Raw genomic sequence first — 13754 nt, forward strand, 5'->3', positions numbered from 1 at the left:
TGTTTTGTGTCATTTGTCTTACTTTTTGTCATTTTGTGTCTCATTTTGCAAATTTTTGTCTTGCTTTTGTTGTTCTTTGTCTTTTTTGTCATTACTCTCATGTTTGTCGTTTTGTGGGGTTTTTTGCCTCGCTTGTGTGTTTTGTCTTAATTTTATCATTTTGTGTCTCGCTTTTATAATTTTTTTGTCTTGTCATTTATGTAATTTTTTGTCGCATTTTGTCAATTTTTTTTGTCGCTTCGTAAATTTTTTGTTCAATTAATTGTCTCTTTTTTGTGATCATAATTTTGTGCCACTTGAGATCAGATTGGTCTGAGTGTTTCCTCTGAACTAAAATGAGTTTTGTGGGTAAAATCCAGTCTGATGATTCCCCGTTTGCTCCACAGCGCCCCCTGTCAGGAGATCTTGGTGTGGTATCTGAGCCACGCCGAGTCGTCTGCAGGTTTGTCGATGATCAGGCAGCTTTCAGGCCTGGAGGAACAGAAAAACGAGGTGGCGGCGGGTTTCCTCTTCACGCCGGGCAGCGATGGAGGAGCTAGACTGGTCTGTAGAGGAAGCAGCAGGTGATTAAACTCAGCTCTCAGCTCACGTATCCGTCTTTAATAACTGTAAATATGACTGTAAATGACTGTCCTCTCCAGCGACGAGGACGATGAGCTGTACGAGAAGCTGTCAGGGGAACAGTGGAGACTGGAGTGTCTGATGCAGATTCTGTCTGAGCTCAAAGACTCCGACCTGCCGGGGGACTTCTTCCTGGAGCTGCTGCAGGTAAAAACACAGAAATCCAAGTTTTCAGGGGACCAAAACTTCCACTTAGAGTCCTACACAGCTCAGCAACCACAACTGACCCGTTAGCCACAATTATCCCTGAATTCAATCAGTTAATGAGCCTCTAATCAAACGGACAAACTGCACTGTCACATCAGAAAAATGAATCTCCAGCAGAGAGAGGACGAGGACGGAGAGGACAGAAACAGCAGCTCAGAGTTACTGACATGCAGAGGTGATGTGTAGGTGTGTTTAAAGTGAAGGAGAGGAGAGCAGTGCATCATGGGAAGTCACCCTGCTGTCTGGGCTTATAGCAGCATGACTAAGGGATGTTCAGGGTCATCAGGATTTATGGAAAACAGAAAAGCTTGAAGCCTGATCTTGAAAGTAGAGAAGGTGATTGAGTTTCAGGAGGTTACAGCAGTACAATCTTGCTTTTATATTAATACCAAATAAGTACAAACAATATAATATACTGAACTGTATTTTGTTTTTCCTGCAGTTTAAAAACCACGGTACGTTTCATTGATGATACCTGGGTGCTTTTGCTTTAACCATCTGAATTCAGCAGCAGTTTCTGGTTGTTTTATTTGCTCCTGTCATGTTTTTTTTACAGTTAGTTAATTTTTCACTACGATCTAAAGTCGTTAATGTCTATGGAAACAGAAAAACCATAAAGAAGAGGAGAGAATTTAGAAATGTCTTCTGTGCAGAATGACACAGACTGCCAAAAATGATAATAAATAGTATATTTTTACATAATAAATGAACAAAAAACTAGGATCAGCATGTCCACAGGTGTTCATAACACTAGGAAAAAGTTGTGACTGTACATACTGTAAGCACTTTACTATTTACATTTTTAATTTGTCTCCCCTTTGCTCTGTGTAAACACTTCCTGCAGTTCAACCTGAAAGCTCTCTGATTTTTTTGTCACATGACTGTTGGTCACATCTGAGTCAGTCATGGCTTCTCTGATGCAGCAATAAGCATAGAATTTTTTATTTTTTATAGGATCTAATTAATTTAATTGGTTTATTTTTGCTGAATTTCTGAAGACGACATGTTGAATAAAGAGATTTTGGTGAAATATTGTGGTTTTAAGCTTAGATTTAGTTACGGTTTTCCAAAAAAAAATTAAACAAATGGCAATCTTGGGTACTTCAAAGACCATATAAAAGTTAAAAAGCTGCTAATTCGTCCTTTTTTTTTCTTTTTGCAGTTTCTAGCTGATAAATAGTCTCTTTTTTGCAGTTTCTGTTTTGTAAGTAAAAGCAGCATGTCTTTTAAACGTATCAGTTGGTTTTAGGACTCGGTGCAGAATCTGGTGTTAGTAAGAGTGTAGTATTTGCACTTTTACCTAAATAAAATATCTGAGTATTTCAAAAAAATAATATGTAAAGTAAGAAGAGACAGAACATTCTTTACTTGTGCCACATATAGCTGAGAAAAACTATGCTGCATCATGTCAACCAGCTCTCTACCTTTTCCTGTCATAGTTCTAACATTCAAAGTCCCTACTCTCAGTCCTAGACTCTTGGTGTTCCTCTTCTCTCTCTTCCTACGAACACACCTTCCTCCCCTCCTTCTTCGACCAACAGTCGTCCATTTTCCACCGGCACCCTGTAGGTCGACAGCACCGATGGCGGTCATTGTTAACCCGGGCCTCGACCGATCCGGTATGGAAGTCATACATTTGATTCGCATGTTTGATTTGGCCAAAGTTTTACGTCGGATGCCCTTCCTGCCACAATCCTCTGTATTTATCCGGGCTTGGGACCGGCACAATAAGACACTGGCTTGTGTCCCCTTGCGGCTACATTGCTAACATGACAATAAATGGAGTAAAAAAGAAAATGAAGACTGCTTTCCATGGATAAATGTTAGCAGCACAAACAGAGATAAAATAATCACGATGTCTTTTCTGGTCCTTGTAAAGAGTTTTGTCTTAGCGACTTGGCTGAACTCAAACACGGTGAGTTCAAGGACCGTCTGAAAGTTCAAAATCTGCTGATTCTGTCTGTTTCTGGCTGATAAATGGTTGTCATGTTTGTTTTAAATTAATGTCCCTTTTAAACCAGTTGTAATGATTTCTCTCCTGAACCCAAAGTGCCACATCAGAGGCTCCTGGTAGCTGAAGGTTCTACCTCCAGTTCTCTTTAGGAACCAAAAGTTAGCTGCATTTTAAAGTGAGGACCTCTGTTGGGATAAGATGCTACTAGGAAGTCTTCATAGCTCTGCAGAAACCCAGAGGAGGAACCCTGTTTATGATGTTTAGTAGCCTCAGCAGGTCTTCATGTGGATCATGTTCTGGTGTTTGTTCTGCTGCTGATGTTCCTCTTCCTGCAGGAACTGACCAGCTGGGCGGCTGCAGCTGATGATGAGGAGAAGATGGATGAAGAGCAGCCGGATGTGTCCGCCATGACGCTGCTGGAGGTGGAGCAGCATCTGCTGGGTGGAGCTGAGAGACGAGCCCAGAAGGTGGTTCTGCTGCAGGTTCTGGCCGTGATGGTGGAGAGCTTACAGCACACCGAGCTGCTGAGGAGAACCTCACAGGTGAGAAAACTGGAGCTCTGGAACCAACATGATGTAGAACATAAAGTTCTCTACTGGTGTTCTGTGTAGATTCTCAGACATCCAGGTCATGGTAGTAATAGACCCTTCAGTAGGAAGCAACTGGACTTCTTCAGGTTCTTGAAGACATTTCAAGATGTGAAGCATCTTTAAGAATCTAAAAGGACTTAAATTTCTAATCTTTCATACAAACAGCTTTTTCAAGAAATGTCTTCAGGCATCTAACAGAACCTCATTGTCTCACCTCTCATGCAAGTGGTTCTTGGAGAAATGTCTTGAAGAAACATCTTCAACAACAAACATCTCCAGGAACCTAAAAGAACCTAATTTTCTGACCTCTGATTCAAGAGGCGCCTTCAAGAAAAGTCTTCAAGAAACATCTTCAAGAAAGATGTTGAAGAAATGCCTTCAAGAACCTAAAAGAACCTCATTTTCTCACCTCTCATCAAAGTGTTTTTTGATGAAAGATCCTGAAGAAACATCCTGAAGAAATGTCTTCAATAGACATCTTGCAGAAACATCTTCAAGAACCTAAAGAACCACATGTTCTCACCTGCCAAGAGGTTTCTTACAAACTGAAGCATCTTCAGGAACCTAAAAGAACCTCATTTTCTCACTTCTGATCCAAGAGGCAATCCAAGAAATGACTTCAAGAAACAACTTCAACAACCTAAAAGAACCAAATTTTTTCTTTCTCATCTCTTACTGAAGAGTCTTCTTCGAACTGAAACGTCTTCAAGAACCTAAAAGAACCTCAATGTCTCACCTCTTATTCAAGAAATTGTTCAAGAAACCTCTTCAAGAAATGTTGTCAAGAACCTAAGAGAACATAATTTTCTCACCTCTTATTCAAGCAGCTTCTTCAGAGCTAAAATATGTTCAAGAACCTAAAAGAACCTAATTTTCTCACTTCTCATCCAAGCTGCTTCTTAAGTTCTGCGGAAGTCTCTTGAATCGGGTAAAACATCTCCAAGAACCTGAAAGATGATTCCAGGTGCTTCCTACTGGAGCTTCTAGCTTCTCTACGAGTGTTCTCTGTTCTGTACCAGCAGAATACTGCAGCATCCTGTGCAGGCAGAACATGTGACCTGATTGTGACAGTTTCTGTGTCCTGAATTCATGTTGCATTGTTTAAAAAGTGCATTTAATGAGGCAGGAAGTTATGTTCTGTGACGTCCCGTCTCTGTTGGACCTCTGAGGAGCACACCTCTCCTTCTCCGGTATATTTTAAAATCAGCCTGCGGTCCTGGGGGAGTTATTTAAATGGAAGCAGGCCAGTCTGAGTCATGCTCAAACACTAAAATAGCCTAAAAAGTCTCTGATAAACTGGCCTCACTTCACCGTTTAATGTCTCACTGTTAGCCTTTATAAGGACTGAATGTTTTCAGAGCTAAACTTTCCACCCTGACGCGTTGGTCTTGTTTTTCTCCTCTAGGTGGTGGACTTCATGGTGACCCTCCTCCAGAGGGCCTGTGTGGGCCTCGATCAGGCCAGCCCGCCACGTGTTGGGAACCCGGTGGAGAGCCAGACTCTGAGCATGGGGATGGGTCTGGTGGCCACGATGTTGTCTGGACCTCAGGTACTGGACTAATCCTCATCCAGCTGCTGTTTCCTGTTCTTCTTGCTCATCTTATGCATCATCTGCAGATACTATCAGAGTTCCTACAGATCTTGAAGTGCTCATTTCCTCAAGAAAACCTCTTTAAACCTCTGGACTCTAGACTCCTCTCACATGTTTCCCCACTGTGGCTCATTTTTTCACTGCAGTGTAAAAACCTGCAACCATGGCTAGAAGTAGAGAACATCAAGCTGTCCATAAATCATTACAAAGTTGTATTTTTTGATTGTTTATTTCAGAAAAATTGACCACGTATTACCAACATTAGAAAAAGTGTTTTTCCACATATTTTAGATATTTGACTGTTTACATTTTTATAACCTCTATAAGGTTTTTCTCTCCACTCTGCTCATCCTCCATAGAAAGATGTTTCTCCATGCTGAATGTATCTTCCAACAACTTCCTTCTCTGTTCAGCCATGCTGACTTTATTTTATTGACCCTGTAGCTTTGATTTTTATCTCTTGTTGCTTCAGTTTTTATTTTTTTGTCACTGTGTTGCGTTTGTTTTATTTTTTTCTTGTATCGTGCCTTTGTCATTTTTTTGTGTATTTTTTTGTGTTTGTTATTGTCTGTCATTTTGCATCTTGTCATTTTGTGTCTTTGTGGTGGTTTTGTCTCCACGTTCTATCGATATTAAACTATTTCAATGTTTCCAGCCTCTACAGACTTTTTCTCTCTATGCTGCTCATCTACAGAAAGATGTTTCACAGACTGCTGTTATTGAGAATGTATAAACCATTTGACTCTGGTTTTCATGATAAATAAGGCATTCAGATTCTGCTGAAGAGTTTAAGAGCTTTAAATATCAGGACAAACTCACTGAAACCATCATCCGTCTCCTCTCAGGTCAGTGCAGACGACTACTCGTCCATGTCGAAGCTGCTTCCTCCTCTGCAGGCTTTATCTCAGCAGCATCCAGACGTCTTCATCCAGGAGCTGGCGTCCAACCTCAGAGCCGTCATCGCGACTCATGGCGCCTTCCGGCCTGAAAACCTCAACACCACCGCTGGTTCATCCTCCAGAAACCCTGAATCAACAGCAAACGACATCAGTGGAGCTAAGACTCCTGTCAACAAACTCCCAGCATCCTCTGCAGGATCTACAAGAAAGCCCACCAGTGACCCTCCTAGCAAGCCCTTCTGTGATTGGCTGCTGGAGGCCTGTGACCCGGATGTGCCGACCAGAGCGTTCGCCCTGAGGGTCCTGAACCAGAAGGTGCACCACAGAGACCCGGAGGCCGTCCAGAACCAGGAGAAAGTCCTCACGGTGAGTCGATCAGTTCTGAAGCTTCACTTTAGTATTTTTTATTGCTATTTTACACATGGAACCTTCTTGGAGGACAAATTTGAAATTGGACACAAGTGAATTAGAACTTCAGTACATAAACATCTTTACATCATGGTTTTAAATATAGTTAAGCCCTAAAGTTATTGATACACATTCCAAATTTGAATTCATGGGGAATTTTTGTACCTCCAGAACCTAAATTTCTTACTACTTATTGAAGAGACTTCTTCTGAACTGAAATGTCTTCAAGAACCTCATTTTCTCACCTCTCATCCAAGCGGCTTCTTGTAGAAACGTCTTCAAGAAACGTCTTCAAGAAACGTCTTTAGGAACCTAAAAGAACCTCATTGTCTCACCTCTCAAAATGGATGTTCAAGAAATATCTTGACGAAGCATCTTCAAGAACCTAATTTTCTCATCCAAGAGGCTTCTTCAAGAAAGGTCTTCAAGAACCTAGAAGAGCCTTATTTTCTCTCTAATCCAAGCAGCTTCTTGAAGAAATGTCTTTGAAGAAACGTCTGAGAAACATCTTCAAGAACCTAAAGAAACAGAATTTTCTCACCCCCACAAATTGTTCAAATTTATTATCAGTATCTCAAAAAAATTTAGAATTTCTTTTATGAAAATGTTGGATTTGACTATTTATCTGATTTTGAATTACAAAGTGTGTATCTAGACAGTTGTGTCCAGTTATGGATCCACAAGTGGGATGTTTTCCATCTTTTCTTCTTTTCTTTTTGTGGTTGGAGTTTGTCAGTTAAGCTCTGAGGAGAAGTTTTGGATCAGAATATGAAAACTTTACTGCAGATTTCTTCTTGTTTTCTGTTTGTCGGTGCCTCTCGGGACATTTATAATAAATGAGGCGGTTGAACCTGGTCCTCAGAGCTGAAGGGGGCGCTGCTGCTCTCCTGGGGCTTGTTAAGGTGATCAGAAGTGAATGAATTACTTTCATCTCATATTCTCTGTAATCCACAGCTCCTCTTCAGACTCCTGCTGTTACCCCAGAAACCCCCAGTATTGATTTCTTTTCTTGGATTTGCTTGAGTTTTCTCCACCTGTCAGCCCTCCGCCCTGATTATTCCCTCTCATCTTTAATGCGCTCCAATATCGATCCTCGGCTGCTGCTGATGGTTTCGGTGATTAATTGTGGTGATCTTTGTGTCTTTTCTTCAGCTTTTCTTGGAAAATCTGGAGCATGAAGACTCATTCATCTACCTGTCAGCCATCCAAGGTAACACAAAATGTACACTTTAGCAAGTTTTGCCGTCTCAAATCATCAGGTTCCTTCTGCTCGACAGTCTTTTATTTGCCTGAAATCTTTTAATCTATAAACTATAGATATTAAAACTGGCATCTGACATTTTAAGTTGAAATATCAAACACTTTAAGATAAAATCTTTGAAGAAAAAAATGCTCCTTGACCCAATTTTAGCAGTCTTAGCATTAGCATAATTTCATCTTAAATCGTCAGATTTTTAATAAGAAATTCTCAGCTGTCTCTATTTTGTCTGAAACTTCTATCGCATGAAATATAAATATTTATAAACGTATTTGTTCAATTTTAGTTTCATATATCAAATACTTTGTGAGAAATCTTTTTAAAAATTGCCCCTTGACCCATTTTTAGCAGTGTTAGCATTTGTGTCATTTCAGATCCCCAGATTTTTCATAAAAATTTCTGCTCGACTGTCTGTTTTGCTTGCAACTTCTCACAAAATATAAATACTTATAAACATCTTTGCTAAATTTTAGCGTCACATATCAAATACTTTCTGAGATAAAATCTTTTGAAAATTGTTCAGTTTACCCACTTTTAGCAGTGTTAGCATTAGCATAATTTCATCTCAAATCATCAGATTTTTAGAAAAAATTCTAAACGGTCTAAAATATAAATATTTATAAAGATGTTTATTACATTTTTGCTTCATTTATCAAATACTTTGAGATAAAATCTTTAAAAAAATTACCCCTTGACCCACTTTTAGCATTGTCAGCATTAGTATTAATTATAATAATGACATATCAATTAATAACATTGCTCTGAGTATTGGTATTTCAGCATTTATTTCTGTTTAGTTACTTCTATATTTTCTTTTTTTTTTTTGCAGATTAGCATATTTTTAATCCATGGAATCCTGTTTAACAGCCAGAAAGTTAGATTTTTTTTTTATCAAATGAGCTTAAAATTGTGAGATTTTAGATTCTGAATCTGACACGATGAGAAACGGTGGAAATTCCAGGTTTTCATCTCTAACTCCTGAGATGTTGTTCAAAAAGACTCAAATTTTAATGTGAGAAAAAACCTGCTGAAAGGGATCGACGGGCAAATCTTTAATCGACTGTATCTCAAAGTATTTAGTATATGAAGCTAAAGTTGAACAAATGTCTTTATAAATATTATGTTTTGCTATAAAAGTTTGAGGCAAATCGGACGCGGTTGAGCAGAAATTCATCTAAAAATCTGATGCTTTTAGATGGAGTGATGCTAACGCTAACACTGGTGGGATGATATCGGTGGCAAGTGGACTGATGCTAACGCTAACATTGGTGGGATGATGTCGGTGGCAGATGGACTGATGCTAATGCTAACACTGGTGGGATGATATCGGTGGTAGATGGAGTGATGCTAATGCTAACACTGGTGGGATGATATCGGTGGTAGATGGACTGATGCTAATGCTAACACTGGTGAGATAATATCGGTGGTAGATGGAGTGATGCTAATGCTAACACTGGTGGGATGATATCGGTGGTAGATGGACTGATGCTAATGCTAACACTGGTGGGATGATATCGGTGGTAGATGGAGTGATGCTAATGCTAACACTGGTGGGATGATATCGGTGGTAGATGGACTGATGCTAATGCTAACACTGGTGGGATGATATCGGTGGTAGATGGAGTGATGCTAATGCTAACACTGGTGGGATGATATCGGTGGTAGATGGACTGATGCTAATGCTAACACTGATGGGATGATATCGGTGGTAGATGAACTGATGCTAATGCTAACACTGGTGGGATGATATCGGTGGCAGATGGACTGATGCTAATGCTAACACTGGTGGGATGATATCGGTGGTAGATGGAGTGATGCTAATGCTAACACTGATGGGATGATATCGGTGGTAGATGAACTGATGCTAATGCTAACACTGGTGGGATGATATCGGTGGCAGATGGACTGATGCTAATGCTAACACTGGTGGGATGATATCGGTGGTAGATGGAGTGATGCTAATGCTAACACTGGTGGGATGATATCGGTGGTAGATGAACTGATGCTAATGCTAACACTGGTGGGATGATATCTGTGGCAGATGGACTGATGCTAATGCTAACACTGGTGGGATGATATCGGTGGCAGATGGACTGAGTATGAACTCTCTGCAGGTCTGGCTGCTCTGGCTGATTCCTATCCTGACAGGATCCTGGAGAGGCTCCTCAAAGACTTCCAGCTTGGACCCTCGCTGTCTTCGTCCGACCGCCAGCGCTGCCTGGAGACCCGGCTGAAGCTGGGAGAGGTTCTGATGAGGGCGAGCCGGGCCATGGGTGAGCAATATGTTTCTGTTATTACCTGAGAAAAATCTGTGAAATCATGAAATGAAGAAGCAGAATTCATCCACAGGAAACACAGATTCTCCTCCATGTTGATGCTTAAAGGGATAATTCAGGACTAATTAATTTGCTGATATTCCAGGAATTCAGATCTATTTTGAAGCTAAGAAACTATAAGTGGATGGAAATAGTTCTTCTACTTTCAGCCAATTGATCAGTCACAAGGAAAAAACCAAATGAACTGATGGGATCCAAATATCAGTTAGATGAGAAATAATTAGCATTGCATCAGCATACACAGAAATAAATTCATATGGAAATAAATAAATAACACAGAAATAGATAAAAAAAATACAGAAATGACTATATATTTATAAATAAATATGGAAATATATAAATATGGAAATAAATTAATACAGAAATAAATCAATGGATAAGTACAGAAAAAGGTAAATACAAAAATACATAAAAACATAAATACAGACATATAAATAAATAAATACTGTAACAAAAATACAGAAATGAATCCAGAAATATGGAAATAAAGAATCCAGAAATATGGAAATAAATACAGAAATACGAAAATAAATAAATCCAGAAATGGATAAATACAAAAATGCAGAAAAACATAAATAAATATGGAAGTAAATACATAAATGAACAAATACTGAAATACATAAACGGATAAATATGGAAATAAACAATTAATATATAAGTAAATATGCTACATATATTGATAAATATGGAAATGAATAAATACTGAAATAAATACAGAATTGAATAAATACAAAATGGAGAAATGAATACAGAAATATGGAAATAAATGAATAAAAACATAAAGGCCCATGTCAGTTGAGCCCTACTAATATATATATATATATATATATATATATATATATATATTCCATGATAAGTGAGCTGAGTGAGCAGCTGCAGATTTATTTAAAGTAGAAGTGGGTCTTTAAAGAGCAGCTCATGAACTCTGACTGACTTAAGGAACCGTAAACTGTTGGTGTTTGTGTCTGAACGTGTTCACATGTATGTCTGCAGCCAGCGGCACAAAGCCACAGAGTGGGCTTGTTTTCCATCAGAGGGCTTTCTGTGAATCAGAACCTGTTCTGCTTTAATCCCCCCCACCCCACCCCCTGCTCTGCTCCAACATGCCAGATCTCCATCGTACCACTTCTTCAGGACAATCGGAGGGTTTATATCCTCGCCGAGATGTTGGACGGAGCTTTGGTTCACTGCACAGACACCCAGAGAGCCGCTGTGTTTATCTGGAACATTGTGCCAGGCTGTCGCTTGTAAATGCCGAGCTTCTCTTAATTGACTCGTTTGATCGAGTAAACGTTCAGTAAATGAATGTTTGGCTCGACGCTGCTTCGCTCCCGGTAGCTGCTCATGTCTGCAGTGCACCCTCCTGTTGTCTTCATTTACGGCCACCAAAAAATGTTTCCTTGTCTGCAAATTTGCAAAAAAAAAAAAACTAAATTTCTGAAAATTTGCAAAACCTTCAGGAAGAAAATTACAATAATTCCTTAAGTTTTTTTTTTTTAATTCCCCAAATTTGGCAAGATTCTTGTAAACATTTTTTTAAAAATGATTAAAAATCTTCCAAAAAAATCCTAAAAATATCTAAAATAATATAATATACATGTATATCAGTAAAATGTCATAAAAATCAACCAAAATCCAGCAAGCTTCACTGAATTTTGGTTGATTTTTTGTTAATGTTCTTAAAAATTTTCAACATTACTTTTTTCAACCAAAAAATGTTCAAAAATTTCCCAAAGATATGGACATTGAAGTTTCACTGTGAAAATATTTTTTTCCCCACAAATTCAACTAAAACAGGTCAGGACGACACAAGGGTTAAAGAAAACAGATGTTTTACTGATATATATGTAACCACTTTAGATATTTTTTAGGATTTTTTTGGGAAGATTTTTACTTTTTTTGAAAATATTTTCTTACCAAATTTGGTTTTTTTTAAATAAAAGTTTTCAGGAATTATTGGAATTTTCTTCGTGAACTTTGCAAATTTTCAGAAATTTTTTGCTGAATTGTTTGGATTTTTTGTCAGACAAGGAAACAGTATTTTATTTGGTACCCACAAATGAAGTTTTAATTTTTAAAAATGCCCCAAATTTGGCAAGAAAATTCTGCCAAAAATTTTTAAAAAATCCAAAAATTCTTCAAAAAAATCCCCCAAATTTGTGAAAATTTGCAAAACATACAGGAAGAAAATTCCAATAATTGCTTAAAGGTTTTCCTTAAAAATGCTATTTAGAAAAAAATCCCCCAAATAAGGCAAGAAAATTCTTGTAAATATTTTTTTTAAAAATGAGTAAAAATCTTCAAAAAAACTTCAATATCTAAAGTGATTACACATATCAGTAAAACTTCTAATATTTTCTTTTAGAATATTCAAATAAAAATGAACCAAAATCCAGTGAAATTTGCTGGATTTTGGTTGATTTTTTTTGGTGACTTAAGAAATATGTTTAACATTTCTCTTTTTCCACCAAAAATGTTCAAAGATTTCCCAAAAATGGACATCAGAATTTTCACTGTGAAAATGTATTTTTTCTCCACATTTTCAAAATAAATGGGTCAATTTTGATCCACAGGACGACACGAGGGTTTAAAAAAAAGGCTCTACGGCAGTAAGAGGCAGGTTAGTGCAGCTGTGGACGCGTTCCAGCTGTGCTGCATGTTAATGTGCAGTCGTGACGCAAAGCTGAAGCTCCTGCTGACTCAAACGCTCCTTTTCTTCAGCTAAATCAGAGCCGTGACCGTCCATTGAGCTGACTAAAGACTAAATCTGGGCCGGGCCGCCTGGACCTGGATGCTGAGGTCGTACTACCAGCAGACGCTCAGCTGGTCGCTCCTCTCCTGGCTTCATTCGCTGCTGCTTGGCAGGAGCAGCTGGAGTGGACTGTGCTGTTTGTGTGTCTGCAGACGAAGCCGAGTCGCACACAAACACACAGCTGGTGGTGAAGTACGACTGCACTGGAAGCAACAACGCTGGTCCTGTGTGGAGCCGTGCATCTGAAAGGATCAAATTAAAGATCCTGGTTGTTCTTTCAGGAGCTCAGACTGTCGGTTTGTTGTGTTTTGGACTCGGAGCTGCGTCTCGTTTGCTTGTGAGATCATCTTAGTGCCACAGAGAAGTGACAACAAACTGAAATTAAACGGATTTATTTCTTTCTTTACAACCAAACTTAAATAAAAAGCAGCTGCTGCTGCAGACGGCTGCAACACTTCAGTGTTTTCTTGTTTGGCATCTTGGTGTTTTTTTCTCAGTTGAATAGTCTGCACATTCCTGCACCCTGTAAACATTTCTGTTCCTCTGTAAGTCTTACATAATTCATTTGGATTTGCTACTTTTGCTATTGTTTTGACTTATTGTCGTTCTTTAACCCTCGTGTCGTCCTGCTGGTCAAAATTAACCCGTTTTAAGGTTTGAAAATGTGGGGAAAATTTTTACAGTGAAACTTCTGATGTCCACATTTTTTAACATTTTTGGGAAATCTTGAGCATTTTTTTTTTGGTGGAAAAAAATAAATGTTAAGAACATTCACAGAAAAATCAACCGAATTCCAGTGATTTTGGTTGATTTTTTTCGTGAATGTTCTTAAAGAAAATATTACAAGTTTTACTGATATATATGTAATCACTTTAGATATTTTTAGGATTTTTTTGGAAGATTTTTAAGCATTTTTTGAAAATATTTACAAGAATTTTCTCGCCAAATTTGGGGATTTTTTAAAATCAAACTTTTAAGGAATTATTGGGATTTTCTTCCTGAAGGTTTTGCAATTTTTTAGAAATTTGGGGAATTTTTTTGCTGAATTTTTGGATTTTTTTCAGACAAGGAAACAATATTTTTTGGTGCTTATAAATGAAGACAACAGGAGGGTTAAAGCTCTTCTTCTTGTCAGTGT

At 38.4% G+C, this 13754-nt stretch overlaps 1 protein-coding gene across 1 annotated transcript in view; it reads left to right on the forward strand.

The window, feature by feature from the left end:
* The window catches only part of tango6 (transport and golgi organization 6 homolog (Drosophila)), a 32651-nt gene that overhangs the window by 10020 nt on the left and 8877 nt on the right, over positions 1 to 13754 (forward strand). The window contains exons 9-15 of the mRNA XM_022209518.2: positions 387 to 563; positions 642 to 768; positions 3118 to 3324; positions 4778 to 4921; positions 5809 to 6228; positions 7423 to 7480; positions 9643 to 9801. Coding sequence (XP_022065210.2) covers positions 387 to 563; positions 642 to 768; positions 3118 to 3324; positions 4778 to 4921; positions 5809 to 6228; positions 7423 to 7480; positions 9643 to 9801 — 1292 coding nt within the window. The remainder of the gene's footprint in view (positions 1 to 386; positions 564 to 641; positions 769 to 3117; positions 3325 to 4777; positions 4922 to 5808; positions 6229 to 7422; positions 7481 to 9642; positions 9802 to 13754) is intronic.

Source organism: Acanthochromis polyacanthus, chromosome 8 (assembly GCF_021347895.1).
Source record: "Acanthochromis polyacanthus isolate Apoly-LR-REF ecotype Palm Island chromosome 8, KAUST_Apoly_ChrSc, whole genome shotgun sequence".
Classification (NCBI taxonomy): domain Eukaryota; kingdom Metazoa; phylum Chordata; class Actinopteri; family Pomacentridae; genus Acanthochromis; species Acanthochromis polyacanthus.